The 14,611-nt window shown below is 53.6% G+C and overlaps 1 protein-coding gene across 1 annotated transcript in view; it reads right to left on the bottom strand.

Moving 5' to 3' along the window:
* Positions 1–10,798, bottom strand: part of LOC132337080 (collagen alpha-1(I) chain-like) — an 87,499-nt gene extending 76,701 nt beyond the window's left edge. The window contains exon 1 of the mRNA XM_059865219.1: positions 10,693–10,798. Within this exon, the coding sequence (XP_059721202.1) occupies positions 10,693–10,780 (88 nt within the window). The 5' untranslated portion in view covers positions 10,781–10,798. The remainder of the gene's footprint in view (positions 1–10,692) is intronic.
* Between the last annotated feature and the right edge of the window lie 3,813 nt (positions 10,799–14,611).

The following is a 14,611-nucleotide window of genomic DNA, read 5'->3' on the forward strand; positions in this document are numbered from 1 at the left end:
CTCTCCTGGAGCCCCTCCAGGCCCTGGAAGGGGCTCTGAGCTCTCCCTGGAGCTTCTCTCCAGGTGATCATCCCAGCTCTCTCACACCCCAAACCCCTCAGCTCTGGGTCCCTCGGGGTGCTGTGCACATGGAGAACATCCCAATAAATGCCCCTCACCCCAGAGTCTCTAATCTCCACACCTGGAATTTCTTCTACTCCCTCCTTGGATTTGGGGACCCTTCAGGGATAGATCACATCCCTGCCCCTGCTGGGAGCTGCCCCAAGGAATTCCACTGGACTGGATTCCACAGGATTCCAGTTCCTGCTGGAATGGGAGGGCACCAACCTGGCCCTGCCAGGGCTGCCAGGGAGGGAGCACTGGCAGGATCCCAGCCCTGCTTCCAAGCACATCTGGCAGGTTCAGAAAGGGAAAAGAGAGGAGCTGCTGGAAGCAAATCCCTGCCTGGCTGCATTCCCCAGCTCAGAGCCCCTGCAGAAGGGGGGGAGGCGTCTGTCCCAGCCCTGCCCTGCTGGACAGACAGCAGCACAGGCACCCAGGGTGAGGGACCAGGGAGCTGCAGCCCTGTGCCAGCCCAGCCCAGGCTGGGGGTGCTCCTCTCCCAGGAATCCCACCCTGCTCTTGGTCACTGCACACTCAGGGAGAGGAGGGAAGAGCACTCAGCACTGCTCAGTCCTTGGTCAGCCCCAGCCAGAGAGTCCCAGAATCCCAGGGAGGAATCCTTAGGATTATTTACCTTAAATAACACAGTCCTACCCATACATCAACCAAAACCCAATATCTAAGTAATCTTAACCAATACCATTCAATTAAATGTTAGTTAATTTATTTAATATTAGTTTAACATTTAATTAAATGCTAGTTAAATAGCTTTTATTTAACTTCTTCAAATAAAAAAAAACATTCTCAACCTATTTAATTATTTTAATTATTTAAATAAATACATTTAATTAATTTAATTTTAATTAATTTCTCAACCTATTTGATCAATTTACCAATACCACAAAATATCTCTCCAAATCGTTCACAATTTATTATCGATCCCACTAAAAAATAAAATATCTAAACCAAATTTCTCCCTAAAACACCCTATAAACCTCAAAAATTAAAACTCCTTAACTCATTAGAAATAAATTTTTACATAAAATTTAATTTTCCTAAATGAAAAAAAACCCACCCAAAATTACAAGTATCACTGCAAACCAATTCTATACAAAAATACAACATCTTAATACAATTTTACCTCCATCTTACACACAACACCCAAGGAACCTTAAGGATCACCCAGTTCCAACTGTGCCACCTGTGCAGTGACATCGGGCATCTCACACCCACACCCCTCCCCATCCCAAAACCTGAAACTATCAGGGATGCTGGGGAGCTTCTCCCATCGAAGCCCTCCAGAGGAGCCGGTGTGGGGGATCCCAGGCCCTTCCCTGCATTGCCCCATGCTCCCTTCATTCTCTCCAGGTTCTCCAGCTGGGAGCATCAACTGCATCCTGCCCCAGCTCCAGGAGAGCCTCTTAGGAGAGATGTGGGACTCCAGGTGGCTCTTCAAAATGCTGTTTGTTGTATACAAAATGCTGTTTATTGTATATTACAGCTCTTCAAAATGCTGTTTATTGTACAGAAGATTTTACAGCAGTTTTGGGTCATGGGTGACAGAGCCACACCTAAAGCTGCCAGCTACAGCTGTAGGCAAGCCTGAAGCCCCTTTAGTTCTGGTTACAATGCATTATATATTTTATTTTGCTGAGCATCTTAATACCCAAGAACCAATCTATACCTTTACTATTACCTACAGCCCATCACAACTACTCTCATTACCATGTTGCAGTCACTGCTGTCCAACCACTTGAGTTAGGATGGTACAGTTTAAGCTTAAAGTTGTTTTTCTCTTTTCTTGCAGTAGAAAATTCTTAGACCCTTTTTCTACTTGCCACATCAGCATGTTTGTTTGCCTGTGGTATCTTCTGCTTTTCCTAAGAACTATTTCTACTTGGAAAAAACATCTTTTTGTTTGTGGTCAACATATCCTTTGCTCTAGTCATAAAACCTCCTTCCAAGGAGGTTTAACCTTCAAAGGTTAACCTTTGCTTACTTAACCTTTGCTTAACCCACTGTGTCCCTCCATCCCACTGTGTTCCTCTGTCCCAACACATCCTTCTGTCCTGCAGTGTCCCTCTGTCCCTCCATGTCCTTCTGTCCCTCCATGTCCCTCTGTCCTGCAGTGTCCCTCCGTGTCCCTCCATCCCTCCACGTCCCTCTGTCCTGCCGTGTCCCTCTATTCTGCCGTGTCTCTCTGTCCCTCCATGTCCCTCTGTCCTGCCGTGTCTCTCTGTCCCTCCATGTCCCTCTATCCTGCCGTGTCCCTCTGTCCCTCCATGTCCCTCTGTCCTGCCGTGTCCCTCTGTCCCTCCATGTCCCTCTGTCCTGCCGTGTCTCTCTGTCCCTCCATGTTCCCCCATCCTTCTATGTCCCTCTGTCCTGCCGTGTCCCTCTGTCCCGACATGTCCCCCCATCCCTCCATGTCCCTCTGTCTCGCCGTGTCCCCCCATCCCTCCATGTCCCTCTGTCCTGCCGTGTCCCTCTGTCCTGACATGTCCCCCCATCCCTCCATGTCCCTCTGTCCTGCCGTGTCCCTCTGTCCCTCCGTGTCCCCCCATCCCTCCATGTCCCTCTGTCCTGCCGTGTCCCTCTGTCCCTCCGTGTCCCCCCATCCCTCCATGTCCCTCTGTCCCGCCGTGTCCCTCTGTCCCTCCGTGTCCCCCCATCCCTCCATGTCCCTCTGTCCCGCTGTGTCCCTCTGTCCCTCCGTGTCCCCCATCCCTCCATGTCCCTCTGTCCTGCCATGTCCCTCTGTCCCTCCGTGTCCCCCCATCCCTCCATGTCCCTCTGTCCTGCCGTGTCCCTCTGTCCCTCCGTGTCCCCCCATCCCTCCATGTCCCTCTGTCCCTCCGTGTCCCCCCATCCCTCCATGTCCCTCTGTCCTGACATGTCCCCCCATCCCTCCATGTCCCTCTGTCCTGCCGTGTCCCTCCATCCGTCCCCCCGCCCAGCAGGCACGCGCCGTGTCCCCGTTGTCCCCAGCAGCCCCGGGATCAGCGCGCAGTGCCCCGAGCCGCCCTCTCACCCCGCGGGAGTGACACTGCCGGCAGCGCCGGCAATTAGCGCCGCACTAATTGCCCTCATTGTGGCACAGGAACGCCCTGTCAGGGTTGAGGTGCGCTAAACAGAAGCTGGGTTTTGTCGTTTTGTTGCTCTCTCGAGTTCCTGCAGTGGCAAAGGCGCGGGAGGAGGGCGCTTAAGTCCTGGGGAGGTTTTTTTTCCTTAATTGATGACCCCAAGAGAGCAAAGCTTTCCAGCCGAGCGTGAATGAAGCCTGTGCACAATGCAGGAGCAGCGGGACACGGAATCCCTCTGCCCCAGCCAGGAAGCGTTTCCCTCTGCCAGTGTCCCCAAGTGTCCCCAGGTGCCCCCGAGCCGTGCATCCCACAGTGCCAGGGATGCTCACAGAGCCTCTCTGTGCAAGGAAGGGGACATTGGGGAATCCATAAAATCAGAGGGTTTTGGGAAAGCTGCAGAAGGCAGGCCTCAGAGACAGCAGAACTGTGATTGGAGCTAAGCAGCAGCCATGAGATTGGTCAGCAGAAAAATTATGTAAAATGTAAAAGCAAGGACAAATAGAACAATGGTCTGTGTATTAATGCTTGGCTAGGATAACCCCCTGAGCTACAGAAAAGTTTATCTAGTGAGATGTTAGGAAGTTCCAAGTTAATAAGGGAGCTCTGTGCATTGTGTTTAAGGCACACAAGCAGGTGTTGCATTTGAAATAAGCAAGCAATGTTTAACCAAAGGTACCTGTGCTTATAGTGGTTGGATAGAACTACTGTCAATATAGAATATATACTATACAGGTACAAATACTGTCAGTGTGCTTCTGCTTTGTGTGATTGGTCAAAAAACTTATAAAGTGAGTTGTAACATTAACTTCTTTGTCTGCTGCTTGGGATGTGAGCTGATGGCATCTTCCCATTGTCATAACCAGGAAATGAGGCTGGTGCTGGAAAATAAAACAGCTCAAGGCACGTTCCCAGCAGTCCTGTCCTGTTTGTGATTTGTACAGAGACCCTGGCCAGCGACAGGGACACAGCCAGCCTTGGCAGCTGTGTCACATTCACATTCTCTGAAAAATCCCTTCACCCAGGGTTTTTCTCCTGGGAAGCTGAGAGGCCTCAGAGAAAAGGAAAACAATTCTGATCTCATTTGCTTCTCCTGTGCTGTGCTCATGTGGAATGTGTTTGGGGATTGTTCACCCACAGGTGATTGTTCCATTGCACTCTGATGGGAGCTGTTTTCACTCTTTGGCCAATCAGGGCCAGGCTGTGTCAGGGCTCTGGAAAGAGTCAGGAGTTTTCATTATTATCTTTTAGCATTCACTAAGTATCCTTTCTGTATTCTTTAGTATAGTATAGTATTCTTTAATAGAATAGAGTACCATAAAGTACTAAATTAGCCTTCTGAGAACATCATTCCTGCCTTCCTCAGGGCACCCCACAAATACAATAGCTTTGGCTATTTGTCCAGAAACAGGGAGCAAAGCACCAAGAACCCCACTAAGCCTGTAGGGGTGGTGGGTTTGGTGAGCAGCCTCTTTTTAGGGGAAGGAAATGGGGTTTCTGTGCTCAGATCTGTGCCCCAACGCTCTGCCAGGGCCGACAGGAGCAGGCAGAGCCCCTGTGTCCAGCAGCCTGGAAAGAGCTGTAGCTCCTGCCTCATTCCAGAGCTTCCCAGGGAGAAGGGAGCCTCGTGAGTCCCTTCCAACTCGGCAGATTCTGTGGCTGATTCTGTGACTCTGGGATTGATTCTGTGATTCCATGATTGATTCTGTGACTCTGGGATTGATTCTGTGATGGATTCTGTGACTCTGGGATTGATTCTGTGATTCCATGATTGATTCTGTGACTCTGGGATTGATTCTGTGACTCTGGGATTGATTCTGTGACTCTGTGATGGATTCTGTGACTCCATGACTCTGTGGTTGATTCTGTGATTGATTCTCTGACTCTGATAGATTTTGTGATTGATTCTGTGGTTCTGTGATCCTCCCTCACTCCCTGCAGAGCTGAGTCCTGACCTTGCACACAGAAGACCCATCCCAGCACCCAAGATGCATTAATATCCCCCAGCTTTCCCTCCCAGACAAGCCCCAGATGCCCAAACCCTCTAAGGAGCACCAGACCCCACAACCTGCAGTGTCCAGGGAACAGCCCCTCCTCGGAGCTGAGCTGCAAAACCATTCCCAGCTCCTGCCAGGCAACCACAGCCAGAATTCCTGGCCCACACAGGCAGTGCCAGCCCCAGGCTGGCTGTGAGAGCCATGTCATGTGTAAATAAACACAGAAATACATATATAGCACACCCTGAACCTACACAAAGAGCTCCAGCTGCCTCAGCCAGGGAGGCACCGACGTTACGTCACCCCACGGCCAGGACCTCAACCAGGAGCAGATGGCTGCTCCTCCTGCAAGGAATTAGGAGCTTTTTGGGAGCCTGCCCAGAGGAAGGAGGTGTGGGCAGCCACTCTGAGCTGCTTCTCACACCAAACTCTGTGTCTGCCCCCAGAATCTTCCACCTAAGCCTGGCTCAGTTTGGGTTTGACACCGGGAGCTGGAGGGTTTGGACAAGCTTTAGGTGAGACCCTCAGTCCAGACTGTCCATCTTCCCATGGGAATGAGGTTTGTATGCTCCAGCTCAGCTCCTGGGGAGCTGATCTGATCCCAAGGCTGCAGGATGATCCATTCCACTTCCCTGGAACATCTTCCCCTAAGGAACAGCACTTGAAACCCTTTCCCAGCACCCCAGAGCTCATATGGGATGATTTCCAACTACTAAGGTGCAGAAAATAGAGCTGAAAGCAGCTCTGGCATCTTTCTGTGCTCTGTGGGGGCACAGGGGACACAGGCTGGGAGTGCCAGAGCCAGCTCTGAGCTGGGCCTGGATCTGAAGGGAGAGAGGCTTTAGGAAATGAGGCTTGTGGAGAAGTTTTGGGTTTTTAACTTGGTCTAATCTGTAGGGATCTCGTGGGGATGCAGCCAAGCACCAGCTCTGCACTCCAGCTTCCAGGAACACCAGAATACTCTGAAGACAGGGATCCTGGGAACAGCTGGGAAGCTTGGGCTGGAAGTTTTCAAATAATCCAGCATGAGACAGACTTAAAACAGAGAGAGACTTTTCAATCCAAGCTCCAGGGAGAGCTCAGAGCCCCTGCCAGGGCCTGAAGGGGCTCCAGGAGAGCTGGGGAGGGACTGGGGACAAGGGATGGAGGGACAGGACCCAGGGAATGGCTCCCACTGCCAGAGGGCAGGGCTGGATGGGAGATTGGGAATTAGGAATTGTTCCCTGGCAGGGTGGGCAGGCCCTGGCACAGGGTGCCCAGAGCAGCTGGGGCTGCCCCTGGATCCCTGGCAGTGCCCAAGGCCAGGCTGGACAGGGCTTGGAGCAGCCTGGGACAGTGGGAGGTGTCCCTGCCATGGCAGGGGTGGCACTGGATGGGCTTTAAGGTCCTTTCCAACCCAATCCAAACAGCTCCAAAGTTAAACAGAGCAAAAAGCACCATCCCTGCAGCTGGGTCTGGCAGCCCAGGAGGGATGTGCACCCACCCCTCAGTGTCCCACCCCAAACCCCATCCCTCGGGGCTTTGCCACGAGTGTTGTGTCTCCTGTCACTTTGGGAAGGAGGCAGTGACAGCTGGGACAGCAGGACAACGTCCCCCATGTGCCACATCCCAAATGCAGGGCAGGCCCTGGGGCAGCACCTTCTCCTCCAGAGAGGGAAAATCATCCTGGGGGGGGGGGTTACTGTCATGAGTGCTTAGGACAGCTGGCCACCAATGTCACTGCCACCTGGAACAACAACTGCTCACTTTCCAAAAGACTTGTAAAAACCCACAGTCATCTCCCAAGCTCTTCCCACACTATCAGATCCTGATTTTATCCTCAAACGAAGATGAATAAATTCTATTGTAGCATCTTTGTGGTTTGCAGCAAGGATTTGAGACTTAACTTCAGGACAACTAGTGGAGCAGTTGCTTTTCTTGTTCCCTGTGTCCAAGGAAGGTGGGGCCATTTCCAGGCTGGAACTCCCACAGCAGCCAAGCCAGAGGCACCTGGGTGTGCCAGGGTCAGTGCAAGGGGGGTACAACCACACAGCCCCAAGGGATCATGAGAAGGCATTTGAGGGAAAGCAGGAACTCACCTCCTCCCTATTCCCAGATAAAAGGATTTTAGGGAAAAGGCTCTTTCATCCAGCAGAAAATGCTGGAAAATGATGCTCAGCAAACCCAGAGTTCACATAAGGAAATCCTTCAAATGGATCTGCAGCACAAACCCAGGCAGGTTTTTTCCTCCTCCCTCTGGAGCACAAAGAAGAAGCCACAAAGGAGCTCATGGATAAAAGCTGGGTTGTAAAAATATCCTGGTGGGCTCTGTCTGGGCTTCCCAGGGTTCCAGAGAGCCCCCAGGGTTTGGTTTTTCATGCCCTGCCCTCCCAGGGCAGAGCCTCAGGGCAAGGCTCCCAGCTGCTCTCTGTGCTGGGGGCACAGGCAGTGACCCCTGTGCTTATTCCACTTTAAATGCACAATTTAGGGTCTTGTCAAGGGGAAAAAAATTGGTAATTCCATATAATTGCCTAATTAAGGATGTCATGACACTCCATAGAATGGAGGGTCAGATGGAAATGACACAAAGAGTACAAATCTGGGATTTCTGGAGTTTTAAGAAGCTGGACTTGGAACTAGTTGAGATTATCAGCATCAGGCCCAGACACAAACATGATTTAATAAAAATAAATATATTTATATAAAATATATATATATATAAAACACATGCAACTGTACATAGACAGCAATGACACAACACAAATTATGTATAATTTTCCATATTTTCATCAGGTTCAATGTTTCATTTACCAAGTCCATGTGCACATTCCCAAGAGACCCCAGATTCGAGGACCTTGCACAATGCTGGATCTGACATTTTGGAATCTCAGGCCTCCAGCAGGATAATTTCCTGAAAACCTACTTTTCCCAAAACCTCAAGCAAGAAATGCCATCTGCAGGAGCCAAGCCCTGCATTTTTGGATGCATCTCTTAATTAAGCAGATTTTAATTGGATGACTCCAGCTTTAATTAATGGGAAATTGTTTGCGTGCTTTCCTTTTTGGATCTCATTCCCAGATGGGATTTTCTGGGTTGGTTTGGGGGAGTTTTGTGTTTTGCAGAGTGGGGTTGCAATTACTGCATTTTCTGAGGGAAAAGTGGCTCCCAGAAGCTTGGGGGCTGCTGGGCTCCCACTGAACCAAGGAGCTCCTCCCTTTCTCCTCCTCCCAAACCAGAGCAGCCAGGAATGGTGGGGGGAGCTCAGCAAAGCCCTGGAGACCCCAGGCTGTGAGGACAGGGGGAGCAGCTGGGGCTCATCCCAGCCCACAGCATCCCAAATGCAAAAAACTCCCTGCCAGAGTCAGCCCCATCCTGACCCACAGCACTGCAGGGCAATCCTTGGGAATTTCAATAAAAAGAACCAGAGGAGCCACGGAGCTGCTCCAGGGCTGGAGCCAGGCTGGGAGAGCTGGGGGTGCTCACCTGGAGAGGAAGAGGCTCCAGGGAGAGCTCAGAGCCCCCGCCAGGGCCTGAAGGGGCTCCAGGAGAGCTGGGGAGGGACTGGGGACAAGGGATGGAGGGACAGGACCCAGGGAATGGCTCCCACTGCCAGAGGGCAGGGCTGGATGGGATATTGGGAATGAGGAATTGTTCCCTGGCAGGGTGGGCAGGCCCTGGCACAGGGTGCCCAGAGCAGCTGGGGCTGCCCCTGGATCCCTGGCAGTGCCCAAGGCCAGGCTGGACAGGGCTGGGAGCAGCCTGGGACAGTGGGAGGGGTCCCTGCCTTGGCAGGGGTGGCACTGGATGAGCTTTAAGGTCCTTTCCAACTCAAACCATTCCAGGTTTCTAGGAAAACACAAAAAAAAAGATGCAAGTTCAATAACTGCTCCCTTAAAATCATCCTCTGCACCATTCCCAGTGCCTGGTGCTCCAGCTGACACTTGGTTTAACCGAGTTCATGGGATGGACTTGATCCAGTGCTGAAGGACGTGGGTGAGGTCACAGGGGACAGGACACCAAGAACACCAACAGCTTCCTGCCCAACCCAGAGCACCAGGAGGAACAAATCACCCTATCTAACTGAGCTGGAGGGAGGAAAGAACACAGGGATCCTTCTTTCCTAAGACATTCTCCCAATTTCCTTCCTAAGGTGTCACAGCTGCCAGGTACTGTGCCTTCTTCTCTGCCACTGCTGGAGCCAAGGGGACTCAGAACCTCTCAAGGTCTCACCAGACCTGAACACCAGGTCCCAGCTCCAGCCATGAGCTGCTCTCCTCTGGCACTCTCTCCACACTTCAGTGATCCCCACCTGCCTCAGGATCAGCACCCAGGGCACCATCCAAGCACAGCAGAGCCATGGGTCACTGCTTCAGCTCCCACAGCCAAGCCCAGCTCCAGGGGAAGCAAATGCAGCCCAGCCCAGCCCAGCATCCCCTCACTCCCATCCTGCTCCTCGAGGGAGTTTGCTGGAGCTGTGCCACCACTCAGGCCTTGCCTGGAGCAGAACTGCTCCATCAGCAGGGACTGGCTGGGAACAGGAGCCTCAAGCCCAAAGAAGTGCCTTGGTTTAGGCCAAAGCCCAGGAAAACCCCACGTTTGGAGGACTGCACCATGCACCAGTCAGTCTACAATAAAACCTGAAAACCTTCCTGAGTTCAGGACCTTCCCCAGCCCGGGCAGCAGCGACCAAAGGGCAAAGCCTCACAGCTGGATGATGCTCAGCCAAGGGTGAGGGTGGGCAGGCCCTGGCACAGGGTGCCCAGAGCAGCTGGGGCTGCCCCTGGATCCCTGGCAGTGCCCAAGGCCAGGCTGGACAGGGCTGGGAGCAGCCTGGGACAGTGGGAGGGGTCCCTGCCCACGCAGGGGAAGGACCAAGCTGAGCTTTAAGGTCCCTTCCAACCCAAACCAGTTTAGGATTCCATGATGTGAGACATCCAAGAAGCCACACACAAATCCCAGCAAACCCATCTGCTCTGTCCCGCGGGGAGAGGGACCCCTCCAGGCACCCTGTGACACAGGGACCCCACAAAAGCTCCGTCCCTGCCCGCCCCCAGCAGCTCACGGGGGACGCCCCTCTCCGTGGGCAGAGCCTTTTTGCCCCATAACATTTTTGGCCGGGACGCCGGGGTACCTGGGGAGTCCCTTTCACCCGCACCGCCCGGAGCCGCCGCCGCATCCCCGCAGACCCCCGGGGGTCCCGGCCGAGCCCCTCTCCCTTTCCCCGCAGACCCCCGGGGGTCCCGGCCGAGCCGCACCCTCCCTTTCCCCGCAGACCCCCGGGGGTCCCGGCCGAGCCCCTCTCCCTTTCCCCGCAGACCCCCGGGGGTCCCGGCCGAGCCCCTCTCCCTTTCCCCGCAGACCCCCGGGGGTCCCGGCCGAGCCCCTCTCCCTTTCCCCGCTCGCCCCTCGGCGGTGCCGCGCTCCCAGCGCATCCCCTTGGGGACCGCCCGCATCCCTGCCCGGGATGTCCCCGCCGCTCGCCAGCCCCGCTGAGCCCCCAGGGACCCCCCGGGACCCCCGGCCGCCGGTCCTACCTGAGTCCAGCCCGGAGCCCGGCTCGGGGGCCGCCGGGCCCAGGGACAGGGCGCAGAGCAGCGCCAGCCCCAGCGCCCCGCCGCGCATCGTGCCCGCCGCATCCCGGCCCCGCCGCATCCCGGCCCGGCCCCGCCGCCGGGACAGGCACGGCCCCGGCCCCCGCCCCCGCCCCCGCCCCCGGCCCCCGCCCTGCCCCGCACCGCCCGGGCCGGGGGAGCCCCGGGGTTCAGGTCCCACATCATCCCCTCCCCAAAATCAGCCGCGCCGGGGATGAGGAGTTTGGTGGTGGGGGTCCGCCTTCCCCCCCGTGCGGGCTCCACGGGTGACAGACGGACAGACAGACCCCAGACACGCACACGCGGTTCTGCAGGGGCTGCTGACACCCCCTCCTGTGCTGGTTTGCCCTCCGCAGGTAAAGGAGCCATCCCACATCCTCCCATCCCCAAAAACTCACTGCAAGCGTTCCTCGGTGTGTTTCACCCCCCCAGCCGTGCCCGGCTCCCCCTGGGGGTACCGGCCCTGCTCCTGCAGCGGGGAGGACAGAGCAGCTCCTGCCCTGGCATTTTGGGGTGAGTGAGGCTCCCCAGCTCTCCAGTGAGAGCTGCACTGGGCATAGCCCCTCTTTCCTCAGGGTCTGGGCCAGTCCACCCTTTCTGAGACCATGGGGGGTAAATCTGAGCCAGGCCAGGTCCTCCCCAGCCACGCCACCCTCCCAGTGGGAGCTCACCCCAAAAGGGAGTACCCCCAGTCCCACTGCAGACCCCCAGAGCAGACCCCACCTGCTCAGCTCTCCAGCGTCCCACTGTGCACCACGTGTGTGACAAAGCTCTGGGTGCTCACAGATCCCCTGGGGGGTTTGGCTCGGGCCCATGGGGGAGGTAGGCTCATTCCCAATCCACGATAATATTTTCCCTGCAGCAATCATGCAGAGACACAAAAGACTTGGGAATCTTCAGCAAGAGACAGGCAGCCTAACTCCAGCTGGACATCCCTGCCGGGGAGCAGGAGATGCTCAGGAGTGACACCCAGCTGTCATTTTGCTGGTGAATGCCACACTAGGGCATTGGGAAAGAGATTCTGGAATCCCCACCTGAAATCCTGACTGCTGCTTGAGACACGAGCCAAGCTCGGTGCAAAACGTGCTGTGCCACCTCTCTCTGTCCCTTCCCAGGTGATTCTCCTGCCACACTGGCTCGGCTTGCTGAGGAAATGAAGGCCAGAGACACTCCAGGAGCCTTTGCTTTGCCATGGAGAGGACTTTATTTGTCAAGAACATGTGACACAGGTTTGCCTTTCCTTCCAGAATCTCACTGATTGATTCCCTTGGATGTGACCATCTGTCCCAGCAGCACACGTCCCATCCCTTGGCACCCCACCCCTGCTGGGGGACCCGTGGGACTCTGCCCTCTGCTCCTTGCACATCCCACCAGGTCTGGTTTTGGTGGATCACCTTGAGAACCAGGTCTGGTTTCAGTGGATCACCTGCAGAACCAGATCTTTCCAACAGTCTCCAACCTGCGAGGAGGAAAATCCCCTTGTCAAATTCCCAGGATTCCTGTGCCACAGTCCTGGCTCTCAGCTCTTTTGAAGCACACTCTCATCTGCTGCATCCAGTGACACAACCACATCCATGCCCTCCTCAGCCCTCAGAGAGAAAATTCAGGTTTCCACACCTGTGGCTGTGCCAGCCTTTTGTGCAGAAGTAGCTGGACAAGGACCATGCCTCCTCCTCCTCCTCCTTCTCCTCCATGTGTGCTGGGCAGAAAAAAAGGCTTCCAGAACCCGAGAAATAACAAAAGCAGACACAGACAAAGCCAGGGCTGGGATATTCTGTTTCAGAGCAATGACAGAAAGTGGAGATGAGGCTAAAATGAATAAACTCCAGTTATTGATACTGTTTGCTTTGAATTAACAGCTCTGCTCCACCAGCTTGTTCCTGCCTTCCTCCTTGGGTGGAGGGGCTCCATTCTGAATTTCCATCTCTTCTCTCAGGGCTGGTTTGCTCTGTTCTCCTGCTGACTCACCCACCCCAAACTTCACCCCCAAATACCTGCACACCCTTCTCAGAGCTCCCAGTGCATCAGTTGCTGCCGTCCCTCAGTCCCCAAACCTTCCAGCATTTCTCTTACTGCTCTCCCCTTTAAATCCTCCCCAAGTGAATCTCTCCCTCCTAGGGAGATGCCAAATTCCCAGTGACCCCCCCTCAATGGGATCATACTGAAAACCTGTGGATGTAAAAAAAAATCCTGCACACCCCAGTGACTCCAAGCATGAAGGAAGAAGCAGAATAACCCTAACCTTGTCGTCACTTGCTGGGAGATCCTGGGCAATTTAGTCCCTTTCAAGGGTCTCAAGTGACTTTTTTTTAAAATCTCTTAAAAATGCAAAATTTGCCTCTTCTGCAAAATATTTTGGAATGTGCTGAGTGACAGCATTGAGTGGAGTTTGTTATCACGATCAGGCACTTTCTGAAAACGGTGTTTTCACAGCCTGGAAAATATCAGGAGATCTGCTTAGGCTTGATAAAGAGGGATGACTACACTGGGATGAGTAATCTGTCACCTTGGAGGGGATGTAGGAGTCTGTGGGTGCTGTCTGAAATGTGGCTGGAATGAGGAATCAGCAGATGATCCCAGCTTTTAATGCTCCAGGGAATTAAAGAAGCCAAATTCCCTGAGCTCTTTGAACTCAGGTGTGCTCAGGTGTGCCTGAATTTTCTGCATCCAAAGACAAATATTCCAGGGAATGACTCTCAAGCCTTTTGAATCAGTGGTTTTTTTAATTTTTTTTCTGTTTCCCTAGAAAGCAGAAAAAGCCTGAAAATGCTACCCCCTAATGGCACAACCGGGTGTGGGGTGCTGGCCTAGGAAAATCTGATCCAGGTTTTATCTGCAGGGAATAAAGGGAATGGAAATTGTGTGGTCTCTGCTAGAAAGATGTGCCCCTGGGGGGACAAACACCCTGACAGCAAAATGTTCCACCAGGAATGGGATGAGAAACAAAAATAAAGCCATTTTTAGGATTCAGCTGAACTCAAACCCAGAGGTTCCAGCTCCAGCATCTCGGATGTAGGAGTGTGGGATCAGGGATCCTGCCTGTTGCAGCTCCCTCAGCCCAGGGGTCAGGGAGGCCCTGGAGAAGCTGATGGGTTCATTGCTGCCTTGGACCCAAAGAACACAAGTGGAATAATGAGAAAGAAAGGGAAAAAAATACTTTAAAAGGGCAGAGAGTCACCAAAAGGCTTTTAGGATTTTAAAACTCATATGGGGTTGCAAAGTGGGTTTGGAGGTCTCTGTGATCCAGGTGTGAAGGGGAGAGATTGCTCAGCTGGTCCCCAGGCAGATTCCAGCTCCCCAGGTGGTTGGGGTGAAGCAAATCCTGCAGGGTGCCCTTGGTGGTCAGGGTGGACACTGATCCACATTGATCCCCAAATCCTCCACTTCAAACCTTCCCTTGTACCCTGCTCAGAAATCTCCATTTCATGTTTATTTGGGATATTTCAGAAAATAAAAATCCTGCTCTGCAGTGTCATCCAGCCAAGAACCCCAAACCCTGCACAGACCAGGCTGCAAGCCAAGGAAAGTTCTCCTGCCCCAAACCTTGCTACCCATGAACTGTGTGACCTCAAGCCAAACATCTCCTTCCCAAGCTCCAGCCTGACCTGGAGATCAGGGGCTTGAGGACCTTTTCCTTTCATTTCACACCAAATCTCAGGTGGGACCTTGGGTGGTCTCATCACAGAAAAGACAACAAGAGAGAAGAAGAGTCAAGACCTTGTGCTCTAAAAAGTGCTCTACAGTATCCAAGAACTTCTGGAGAGTCCTTGGTGTTGTGTGACACCAGAAGACCCTGAGAAGGAGGAACACAGTGGATTTCTGTCCCTGGAAAGGTGTGAGGGGGGTTCTCCAGTTACCCAGG

This window comes from Haemorhous mexicanus, chromosome 21 (assembly GCF_027477595.1).
Source record: "Haemorhous mexicanus isolate bHaeMex1 chromosome 21, bHaeMex1.pri, whole genome shotgun sequence".
Taxonomy (NCBI): Eukaryota; Metazoa; Chordata; class Aves; order Passeriformes; family Fringillidae; genus Haemorhous; species Haemorhous mexicanus.